Source organism: Myxocyprinus asiaticus, chromosome 23 (assembly GCF_019703515.2).
Source record: "Myxocyprinus asiaticus isolate MX2 ecotype Aquarium Trade chromosome 23, UBuf_Myxa_2, whole genome shotgun sequence".
Taxonomy (NCBI): domain Eukaryota; kingdom Metazoa; phylum Chordata; class Actinopteri; order Cypriniformes; family Catostomidae; genus Myxocyprinus; species Myxocyprinus asiaticus.
In genome coordinates, this window is record NC_059366.1 from 38,301,594 (window position 1) to 38,314,326 (window position 12,733).

The window sequence follows — 12,733 nt, forward strand, 5'->3', positions numbered from 1 at the left end:
AATTAACAATATATTTTGTATTGTATATTTACAAAAACATATTATTATTTTTTTTTGCATTATTTAACCTTACCATTTTAAAACTTCTGGTTTAGTCGCTACCATAATACTCTGATTTGCATAAATGTCACTCAATTTTGACACAATTTTATAATAGGGACCTCATTTATAAAATGCATATACATGGATTTGATTCTGTGGTAGAGGTCATGAATGAAATCCCGATTAATGAAATTGGGATTTATGAAGGCAGAAACTGACATGAAATTTGGTTTAGGGGTATTTTTGTGCATACAGAGGTTTTATAAATAATTTGTTGGAACAATTAGTTAATTATCATACATTCACATTTAGGAAAATTCTAAATACATTTTTATAAATGAGGCCCCATGTCTTTCTCAGTTAAGTAGCTATAATCTGTGATAATGAGAAATACACCAACAATTCAGATTTTTTTTTTCTATGCCATGTTGTAATAAAGCAAACAAAAACATCATTCATACATCAAACAGCAGGCACTGAGCTTTTATTTTACAGGCAGTCATTTTGGCATAGATTTAGATCAAGCTCAGTGCCACCTGGTTCACACATTTACGTTGTGAATTATCAGTGATTGAGTCATGATGAGAAATCCCAACACATTGGGTCTGGAATCCTTTATATTAATGGTATATTCCATTTGACATCAACTTTTAAGCGCCATCAGATCTCAGGAATGTTCTGCCCTATATGACACCGATTGTGATAGACTGAAAAAAACAGTGCTGAAATTAGTGCTAAAATGTGGCTTTACAACCACGGCTGTGATAGAACTCACACAAAGGCAGTGGAATTGGCTCCTCAATGGCAGCATCACACACAAGTTAGACATTTAGACAACACAGTCACTGCAAAAGGTTGATCTCTTTCTATCATCTGCATACCAAAGTGAACAACAAAAGCAGCGATGGCCAGTTTGAAGAGCAGAGAAGAGTGACTGGCTACTGCATACAAGTTTGAAAGGCAAAAAATGAAGTAGCAGTACCATTCTTTGTCCATTCAGGCTGGTGCTCTCATATTAATAGGTAAATATCAGTGGAATTGTTCAATTTATTTCATAGATGTACATCATAGACATCCATTTGCTCAAAGAAGGACAGATGAGGTATTCCCAAAGTAGACCATTTTTTTTTTTTTTTTTGTGTTTAAAAAAAAAAAAAAAAAAATATATATATATATATATATATATATATATATATATATATATATATATATATACACACACACACACACACACACACACACACACAGGTGGCCAAAAGTTTGGAATAATGTACAGATTTAGCTGTTTCAGAAGGAAATTGGCACTTTAATTCACCAAAGTGGCATTCAACTGATCACAAAGTATAGTCAGGACATTACTGATGTAAAAAAACAGCACCATCACTATTTGAAAAAAAAAAAAAAAAAAACATTTTTGGTCAAATCTAGACAGGCTCCATTTCCAGCAGCCATCACTCCAACACCTTATCCTTGAGTAATCATGCTAAATTGCTAATTTGGTACTAGAAAATGACTTGCTATTATATCAAACACTGCTGAAAGCTATTTGGTTCGATAAATGAAGCTTAACATCGTCTTTGTGTTTGTTTTTGAGTTGCCACAGTATGCAATAGACTGGCATGTCTTAAGGTCAATATTAGGTCAAAAATGGCAAAAAAGAAACAGCTTTCTCTAGAAACTCGTCAGTCAATCATTGTTTTGAGAAATGAAGGCTATACAATGCTTGAAATTGCCAAAAAACTGAAGATTTCATACAAAGCTGTACACTACAGTCTTCAAAGACAAAGGACAACTGGCTCTAACACGGACAGAATGAGATGTGGAAGGCCAGATGTACAACTAAACAAGAGGATAAGTACATCAGAGTCTCTAGTTTGAGAAATAGACACCTCACATGTCCTCAGCTGACAGCTTCATTGAATTCTACCCACTCAACACCAGTTTCATGTACAACAGTAAAGAGAAGACTCGGGGGTGCAGGCCTAAAGGGAGGAATTGCAAAGAAAAAGACACTTTTGAAACAGAAAAACAAAAAGAAAAGGTTAGAGTGGGCAAAGAAACACAGACATTGGACAACAGTTAATTGGAAATGAGTGTTATGGATCTTAACCCCATTGAGCTTTTGTTGGATCAGCTAGACTGTAAGGTGTGTGAGAAGTGCCCGACAAGACAGCCACATCTATGGCAAGTGCTACAGGAAGCGTGGGGTGAAATGTCACCTGAGTATCTGGACAAACTGACAGCCAGAATGCCAAGGATCTGCAAAGCTGTCATTGCTGCACATGGAGGATTTTTGGATGAAAGTTCTGAAAAAGTTTTTTCAAATTGTAATAGTAATTTTTCACATTATTAATATCCTGACTATACATTGTGATCAGTTGAATGCCAATATAGTGAATAAAAGTACCCATTTCCATAAGAGCAAAATCTGTACATTATTCCAAACTTTTGGCCACCAATATATATATATATATATATATATATATATATATATATATATATATATATATATATATATAAAATGGTTGTCAGTTAAGAAACTTCAAATATAGTGAAGAACAGTTCCTTTTGCCAAATAACGAGAGTTCATGTGTAGTCTGTGTAGCTCCATAATTTCTTGAAATGGCCTCTTTTTTTCTGTTTCGTCCTCAGTATTTCCAGTTCTTCATTGCTGATGTTGTTTTAAACTGAAATAGAAAAGAAAATATATTATCACACCATGCTCTGACTATCGGAACTAGGGATAATGTAGAGTTGTTATTACAGAATACTTGATTCTGATTGGTCAATGCCGCCATCTAGTGGTCTGATATCTTTGAGTAACAATCGCACATCCACATACCAGACCGCTCATCCAGGTATTGAGAATTTGCTAGTCATCTTTCCTGCTTCTCGGACCACTGTGCGATCTCTACAAGTAAGCTTATAAAATAATTTAAACTCAAATCAATGTTTCATTTCAATGTTCATTTATTTATTTATTGGCAAGTAGGCTTTTAATGAGCTGGATAATGAGCAGTAATATGGTAATTTTCACAGAATAAACACAAAATTCAGCTGTTTAAATTATTTTTTTTCTCACATAATTACATAATTCCAACACAAATCAATATTGAGTGTATATCTGGAGTCTGGATCTACAGCCACCTACTGGTTGGGGCTGGTCAAAGGTGGAGATTGATAGTGATTGATCTGTTTTTTAATCACACCTATCTTCTGAAGATATGGGTTTAACCGAGTCATTTGGATTACTTTTATGCTGCCTTTATGTTCTTTTTGAAGGTTCTGGTCACCATTCACTTGCATTGACCAACAGAGCTGAGATATTCTTCTTAAAATCTTAATTTGTGTTCTGCACAAGAAAGCAAGTCATACACATCTGTGATTGCATGAGGGTCAGTAAATGATGAGAGAATTTTAATTTTGGGGTGAACTATCCCTTTAATGCTCTGTCGAGTTTTAAATAAACAAAATCTGCCTCATTACACTAAACCTTAAACCTAAACACTGATCAAGCAAGTGTGACATGCAAAACAATTGCTGAAGCTACATGTTATTTTGTGGTTCTTCTATGACACTTTCGGCTCACGTGTCGACTCTTCAGGACTTGTACCTGGTCCTTTGCATTAGTTGAGGTACCGCACAATTTGATAGCTTAAACAAGCTTGTAAATGTAATTGGTTAAAATGTTAAAATTAGGGCTGTCAATTTAACACGTTAATTCAGTGCGATTAATTATATTAAAAAAATAATGCATGTAATCATGTCCGTGGAATATTCCTTCCATCTGAGCAATTCAAGCTTGAAGTACCACCTGTTTTCTCCAGAGGGCAGTAAGCGAAACTTCAGCAGTTTGGACCACGCGGTTATACAGAGAATAAACCACACTCACAGACAGCAGACAAAACAAGATTGATGGAGCGCAAATACCAACGCATTGATCTCAAGACATATTTTTCTAAGCTTCAAACTATGTTTAACTTGACACAGCGACCTAAAAACTGTATGTTTATGACGCGACGCAAACAAGACGCTGGTGTGCATTGACGCGTCCTTAGAAAAGCCCTCATAATAAATATATCTCAAACTGATTGACACATTCAATTGCAAAATGGATTGTGTGAACTGTAGGCTAATGATAGGCAGATGACATAAGTTCAATAATATGGGAATAAACAAAATATTGCATACTAAAGCCACTTTTTGAATTGTTTTTTGGTAACACTTTACAATAAGGTTCTATTCGTTAATATTAGTTAATGCATTAGGTATCATGAACAAACAGTTTACAATATATTGTTTACAGCATTTATTAATCTTTGTTAAAAATACAATTGTTGATTGTAAGTTCATGTTAGTTCATAGTGCATTAACTAATGTTAAACACAACTTTTGATTTGAGAAATGTACTAGTATATGTTGAAATTAACATTAATTAAGATTTATAAAAGTTGTAAAAGTATTGCATATTGTTAGTTCATGTTAACTAATGTTATTAACTAATGTTAACAAATGGAACCTTACTGTAAAGTGTTACCGTAATTTTTAATGCTTTACTCGTGTGCCACAATGATGTAATGCATTTTAATTATCTATATTATTATTTGTTATAATATATATATTATTTTAAATGATTTAAATATAACTATTTATAAGGATTTAATCATTATTTATTGAATTATTGTTATTTAAGGGGCTTTTATATTTGCGATCAATTGCGATTAATTAATTGGCTTACCATGTAATTAATAAATTGTAAATTTTTATCGATTGACAGCCCTAATTAAAATGCATCACCTTACAAGTAATGCTCAATAGTAAGTATTTTAAAGGGGTCATGAAATGCTATTTTTTAATAATTGTATTATCTTCGCTGAGGTCCACTGATAACGTCAGTAAAGGTTTTTTTTTTTTTTTTGCATGAAAACTGTCATAGTTTAGTAATAAATGATAATTTTCCACCCTGTCTGTGGCCCTCTGACTGAAACGCTCGGTTTTGGCCTCAGCATCTCCTTTAAACTTCAATGCAAATGCCCACTGTTCTGATGCCCCTCAAATTCAGCCATATTTGAAGTGAATAAACAAGCTCTCCACAACAATATAATACAAAATTTCAGTGTTTACAGACAAAACATTGCATCCGAATATTTTAAACTTCACTCAAGCACATCAGCACCATAACTATCAAACAGTCATGACATTTGAAATATTCATGAATTAAACTGTTTACTCACAGTTTTGCTGTCAAATCCAAGTATTTTTAACTGCCGCATTCTTCAATAACAGTTCCTTTGCAAAGCTTGAATCATATTATGACTGGTTCACAAGCAGTCCATGCTGATATTAGCAGCACAAAGACAGTCCATAGCATGGTAAAACATGATACACACACATAGGTGTACTGAGGCGCAGATCACCAGAAACGCATCCAAACGATCAAAGACGTCCAGCTAGTGCTTGTTTACATACACCAACAGTTAAAATTAGCACAGATGGGCGCAAGAACAGCAAGATGCTGAGCAGCTGAATGAAGTCGAACAGAATGTCCTTTTCTGAGTTGTAACTGACACCGTGTAAAAGTGGCACGATAAACATGACAATGGTCAAAGATGTCTCAAAATAGTCCAGATGGGTCCCTTTTTGGTGTTCAAGAATAGTTGGTGACACTAAGCCTGTCTCTCTCAATCTCTGTTTACGATACAAACTGAGCGCCAGTGAGCGGGTGTGGCGGAACGACCCGCCCCTCCCTCTCGTCATCGCCGCAACGCCTCTGAGGGCTATACTACAGCCAGGCTCACGACGGGAGTGAGCAGGAGAGAGAAGAGGCGCATAATTAATAAGCCTTGTTTCGGCAGCAGGGTTGAACGAGGCACACCTGATTGTGTGTTTAGCCTCATCACCACTGCTAATAAAACGTAGAGTGCACCTCTTCTCAGGAAGCCGGCTTCTATTCTCCTTGTGTGCACACTGGTGTCCTCACAGATCCAGGAGCAGAGCAGGGAGGGATGCCGGGGATTGAAGCATGCGTCGTGGCCGATGGGCCGATGGGCATGGACGCCGCCGCCGCTCCAAGCGCCATGGACCAATGAGGGGAGCACGTGCAGCCGCTGGACCCCGCCCATGTCCTGGATCGTCCTCTGGACACTCCCCATCATACATGACACCCCTTTCACCGTGAGGATGCCAGATTCCCCTTTATTTTGGACACTATTTCCCCCATTTATAAACATATTATGTTTATTATAGTTTTCAATAAATGCCTCTCCAAGACTTGACGCCACACCCACTGTGTCTGTCTCTTGCTCACCACGCCACACGGGGCTAAGAGTGCGATGACACATTGTGGGGCATGTAATTACAACTGAGCAATGTCTCGTGATGTCACAAACAGACAGTTTTGAAAACGAGACATTTCAATAGTGTGGGAACTATAAATGATCTTTTTAGACTGGGGAGGAAGTTTTGAGTTCTGAAATGTACAGTATGTTTTTATAGTACAGTTACCTCTTATATGTCTAAATATCAAGGACATTTTTTTTTTTTCCATTTCATGACCCCTTTAAACGAGGACAGTTATGAACAGACAATCTGCCGTTTTACTCGTGATTTGTGTGAAAGGGAATAAAAGTAATTGTTGTTTAAGCGCCTCTTGTGTTTGTATTAGCAGGAAACTGCCAAGATACATACAATGAGCCATGCTGAAATCATTTTGCAAAAACGTAGGAATAGTAAGACTGTACCGGCCAAACCTGACAGAGTGAGTATGAGAGTTTCAGAATGGATATTTCTTGGCTTGCATGTAATGACACGGTGTAAATATTTACACTTATCTAATCCGTCAGTTGAAGATAAGTTGTTCCAGTGAATATTTATCTTTCTATCTTTCTAACATTAATTTGTACACTTTTGTACAGAGACACCTCGAGAGGAATACAGGGAACTAGCCTAATTCTGCCAACCAGGATTGTCTCTATTATAAACCACAACCTCACTCTTTCCTCCAGCCTGTAACAGTGATGCAGCTGAACACCTGGGGAATTTTCAGCCTCACTGTCAGCATGCCTGTGCAAACAGGACCAAAAATAAATCTGCTCTCCTGCTAGTCTGCCTTTAGAATAATGTTTCTAAACCTGAAATCTGGCAAACCCAACATGCTTATCAGTATGATACAGCAAAAAAAAAAAAAAAAGTATTGAATTGCACCTGCTGATAGTATTGTTTATTTGCATGTGTTATCATCTTTGTTTTAGCACCTGATTCACTAAAGGAATTATGCAAATCAGTTAAGTGCGCAAACACAGCCACAAAGTAATTGCTGAGTGCAATTTGCCCATGGCAGTAAAGCGCAGCAGTCTGGTTCCAGAAGTAAAAATCACATAATTTTTTCTACATGGATATTGATTATTAACTATAAATTATAAACCTTTAAAGACAGACCTGCAGTAAGCTCCAAAGTTGTTTATTGATAGTTGAAGATGGTTGGTTCTGTTGAAGCCATTCGTTATGCGTTATTTCAACGTCATTTTTAAAATCATGTTTAAAAGAAAGTTTAATGTTTAAATTCGCTGCAAACAGTGAATTCGAAGCTGGTTGGTTTGCTTTATGGCTTAGAACTCTTTTATGAAGCACTTTAATAAATTTCCATGTAAAAACAAAAACAAATAGTCCACCAATGTGGCCCAGACACCTGAATCTGCTTTTTAAAATGCTAAAAATGCATTTGACTAAGCCATATGTCTAGATATGTGCTTTGTAATAATGCTCTTCTACATAATTTCATTCTTCCATTATCACTAGACAATGTACACAAACATCCCTTTAAAACAAAATTCTGTTTCCCTATCTGTCACACACTCCACTTGACATTGTGTCGATGTAGTGACACTAGGGGTCAGACTTGGGAGCCCCAAACACCTCTGATATTTGAGAAAAGGCCAATGAGAATTGGCGAGTGGAATTTGCATGCCACTCACCCGGACATACGGGTATAAAAGGAGACGGCTTGCAACCACTCATTCAGATTTGTTCTTCGGAGCCGAGCGGTGTTGAGAAATCCACCAGCGTTCCATTCACCTCTGAAGCATAGCGAAAGAGTAAAACGACTGTTGGAAATACGGTGCATTACAGCGGGTTCTCCCTTTTCGCATAGATAAGTGCAGAGAACGCCCCTAGGCGTTTCAACAGCCACACTTGAGGAAAATAAAAGAGTTTATTTTCTTTTTAAAGATGGCTTTCCATTTATGTGCAGTTCCTGGATGTGGTCGTTATCTCTCCGCCTCTGACGGCCACGATCGCTGTCTCACATGTTTTTGTCGCAGGCACGCTGAGACAGCGTTTGTGAACATTCATGTTCTCACTGTGAGAACATGACCATGGCAAAGTTGCGGTCACGGATTTCTTTCTTCAGAGAGAAAGCCACTCCAGCCGCTCCCTGCCCCAGTCCTTCTGCCTACATGCACAAGGCCATGACGGTTAGCGCTGGGGGCGATTTGGGGACTCCAATGGGAGCATTTACGCCGGGTCAATCCCCACGGACCTCCCATTCCCCAGCACGCTCGTTTCCGCCCTGTCGAGTTGGATGAGTCAGGTGGCTTGCCCCAGGGTGAGCTTAATGTCTCATTCAGGGCTCGGGAGGAGGATGAGGTTTTCGATCGCAGCATCGGAGAGCGGGCTGTTGCAGTCTGACGGGGAGGACTTGGCTGGGCTCCCACCATCTGGTGCGGTCACCCAGTCTGAGGCCGACGTGGAGCTGAAGGCCATGCTTGCCCGGGCCGCTGCAAGCATCAGGCTGGAGTGGAACCCTCCACCCTGCCCTGAGTGTTCGCAGCTGGAAGACTGGTTCTTGGGCTCAGAGCGCCGCACACAGCCGTGCTCTACCCCAGTTCCTTTCTTCCAGGAGGTGCATGAGGAGCTCACAAAATCGTGGCAGGCATCTTTTACTGTCCAGACCCGACTTTCAAGTTCCTCTGGTCTCACTACCCTCGATGGTGGGGCGGCCAAGGGGTACACGGAGGTTCCTCAGGTGGAGCAGGCGATTGCGGTGCACCTGTGCCCACAAAACGCCACCACCTGGCAGAATCGTCCTAGGCTCCCGACCAAGGCCTGTAAGTTCACGTTGTCCCTGATGGCCAAGGCTTACAGTGCCGCTAGACAGGCCGCCTCCACCCTGCATGCCATGGCCCTCCTGCAAGTCCACCAGGCCAAGGCACTAAAAGAGCTGCACGAGGGTAGTCCTGACCTGGGAGTGATGCAGGAGCTGCACTCGGCGACCGACCTCGCCCTATGGGCGACGACGGTCACGCCGCGGGCTCTCGGTTGGACGATGTCCACCATGGTGGTCCAGGAGCACCACCTGTGGCTCAACCTTGCAGAGATGAGTGACGCCGACAAGGTCCGCTTTCTTGACACGCCCATCTCTCAGGGTGGCCTGTTCGGCGACACTGTTGAGGACTTTGCCCAGCAGTTCTTGACAGTCAAGAAGCAGATGGAGGCCATTCAGCTCATCCTGCCCCAGCGTGATTCTTCCTACGGGCCGCCGAAATCCAGCACCCCATCTGCTCGTTGCCGAGAGCGTCCTCCTGCAGCAGAAACACCGGCTCCGCCACAGCCTGAGCCAACCGCTCGGACCCGGCGTAGAGCCCCCCACAGGAAGCTGACACACCCCGTCCCTCATTCCGGCGCTCCTGGGGGCATATGGCATCCTGGGGCCTGCGCAAATATGCGTTTCCCCCAGTGAGCCTGCTTGCACAGACTTTGTGCAAAGTCAGGGAGGACGAAGAACAGGTCGTGTTGGTGGAACCGACATAGCGTGTATGTGGCCGCCATAGCGAAGCCATCTCCTTTTATACCCGTATGTCCAGGGGAGTGGCATGCAAATTCCACTCGCCAATTCTCATTGGCCTTTTCTCAAATATCAGAGGTGTTTGGGGCTACCAAGTCTGACCCCTAGTGTCACTACATCGACACAACGTCTCGTTCCCTCCATCAGGGAACAGAGGTTACAAGAGTAACCAAGACCTTACCGCCAGTTATCAGTTAGCATAAATTGAGTCAGTCTAGTGCTGATGTTTGTGAATCCAGCACATTCTATAATGAACCTCATTTGCATACAATGAAAGCGTTGAGCTGTTATAGCCATGCATGTTTGCAATTAAAAGAATGGAATATGCAAATATGCATGGCTATAACAGCACAATGCCTGGTTATGTTGGACAGCAGGTGGTGAATATGAGTTTTGCACTGAAATACTGGACACTAAAGTGCTGCAACTGTTAGTGAATTCGTTCAACAGAGATTCAAAATGATTAACTGATTGCCTTGAGCTGTCACAAGAGAATAGAGTGAATCACAGTTCATTTAGTAGACTACAGTGAATAAAATTTGCAAGATTTCTGCCCCACACCTAACCCACTTTCTTTGATGGCTCATAAATTCAGAACTGTCCTCTATCATTTTGACAAAAAAAAAAAAAAAAAAGATTTTAATAGATCCAGCAATAGAAGCAACTTTACCTCCCTGCATTTCTCTTCCCCAGACTTCTTTCTGCTTTTTTTCTTTGGATTCTTTCTCAACTCCTCCCAACATTAGAGTAGAAACTACAGTTCATCGTGACCATGGCTTCCACGCTCCAAAAAGGATACAAATGTACTGCAATAGCTCCATTCAAATAGTCCAAATGACTTACTGTACTAGAAAAGAGAAAGGGAGAGAAGAGGCTTAACATGAAAATAGTGTATTTCTCCTTGGATTAGAGTCGTTGTTTTGGCAGTAAATAGTGTTTATCATATGAGAAATGTAAGAAAATCACATTAAAAGTTCCAAAAGCTTTGTGAGAGGAACAAACCGAATGAGTTTTCCCCTTCACTGAAGCTTTGAAAGCTTCAAACTTCAGATTCAAAACATGGCACGTTAACATGTCACACCAGGTTTGACACCAAATGCAAATTCACGTATATGGAAAGCGAACACAGCGTGCAAGTTTAAATATTTGCTGTATTCACAATGCAATTCTGAGATTTAGCTTTACATTTACTAGCTGTACAATTGCTAAATTCAAAGGTTTATCCACTTTAAATTGAAAAACTGAATTGAATCTGAATTGCTTTTAAGACTACGTACTGTTTAACAAAAGACTTTGCACGTCTCATAGCTAGATCTTCAGCTACACGCATTTCTAAAGTGTTGTTATAATACTGTGTGTGTCTGCACTCACGGATTGTGCTGTGTTTAGTTAGTCACGGAGACAGTCATCACCTTGGAAACTGTGCCAAAACTGACATCCCAGGTGAAGCAGAGCTGCCATCACAGCCAATGCCAAAATAAGTCAGAGGTGTTTGTGTGCGAAGGCGCCAGAGGGGTCACGATCCTCCTGTATCTGCTCAAATCTGCCGGAGTGACTGCAGAAGCCTTCCCCTTCAGCGTCGCTGTGAGGGCAGACTCACTCTGGATGCGCTTGGGTGCCTGTTTACATGAGCCTTAAAAAAACACTGTCAGCCGCTGACTCATCTCTGGAGTTCCTGGTGAAGTATTGGTGTGTCTTCTGTCCCTTTCCTCTGTCTGACTGTTTGGCTGGGGCTGGACAGCTCTCCTACATTAGACTGCACATCATTTGAAGGCCATGACATACTGGCAATTTAAACTTGCGCTCCATTATGCATCTCACGATGACTGCTATTTATTTGTACGACAATGCATTTAACATTTTCTTTGCCACCGAAAGTGGCCAATTTAGCCTTGGCTGGCCACACTGCAAACAATCATTTTCACCTAAAAGTGCACTCAATAATTGTTTTGTTTTTTTTTACATTTGTCACCTTTGACCTAGGGGCGTGGATGCAGAATCATTCAAAATCAATCGTTTTCTGTTACCAATGCTATTGCAGAAATGTACTACTGTATTCACAGTAAGCCATGATTAATTTAACTCATGGGTGAAAGTTTCCAATAACAGGGTGATTACTGAGATTTAGCTAGTGGTATTCAGCTAGTCATGTGATACTAACATGGCAGCCCCCATAAGGGGACCCTCTCCATGTAGATTTAAAAAGCTTTTATAAGGTCACTGGTTTGACTAGAGTCTTCAACTCATGTGAATGCTCATGATTTTATACATTTGTTCATAAAATTTCAATTAAATTCTTTAGGAGTAAAACTTTTTAAATGAGAAAAAATAAAAAATAAAATAAAAATAAAAAACTGAATGCACCTTTAAGAAGCAAAATTACATAAAATATTAAAGCTGAAGTTTGTAATTTCTGCACATTTAGTGTCACCAAACTATACTGAGGAATTGTTTTTTTTTTTTTTAAATATATATTGTTTTTAAACAGCTGTTACTATAGATTGTACTTTACTGTTCTGTAGACTGCGTAATCTGCGTATAGAGCGTGGCGGAACTGCAACTCTGTACATATCGTAAATGGGTCATTCCCACAATTCGGTGACATTCCGGCTTTGAAACTTTTGAAAAATAAAACATACTTTTACAAGTTTCTTCATGTTTCATCATTAGGGACATATTAAAGATTGTATTAGTCATACTGGTCAAGCTAAATTACTAAAAAATTCAGATGTCCATCCAGTTAAATATGCAGCATCAGGGTGTAAAATAACAGGGTGGACATTCAGTGGATAAATTAGCCACTACATGGTCTGTGATTGATATCTAGGAAACATATTTTTTTATAATATT

At 39.9% G+C, this 12,733-nt stretch overlaps 1 protein-coding gene across 3 annotated transcripts in view; it reads right to left on the reverse strand.

Moving 5' to 3' along the window:
- Positions 1-2,629: 2,629 nt before the first annotated feature.
- The window catches only part of LOC127414077 (zinc finger matrin-type protein 4-like), a 137,280-nt gene continuing 127,176 nt past the window's right edge, over positions 2,630-12,733 (reverse strand). For 2 of the 3 annotated variants that reach the window (XM_051651804.1, XM_051651800.1), the window contains one exon: positions 2,630-2,729. In XM_051651804.1, the coding sequence (XP_051507764.1) occupies positions 2,708-2,729 (22 nt within the window). In that variant the 3' untranslated portion in view covers positions 2,630-2,707. The remainder of the gene's footprint in view (positions 2,730-12,733) is intronic. The other variant, XM_051651803.1, reaches the window with a different exon arrangement.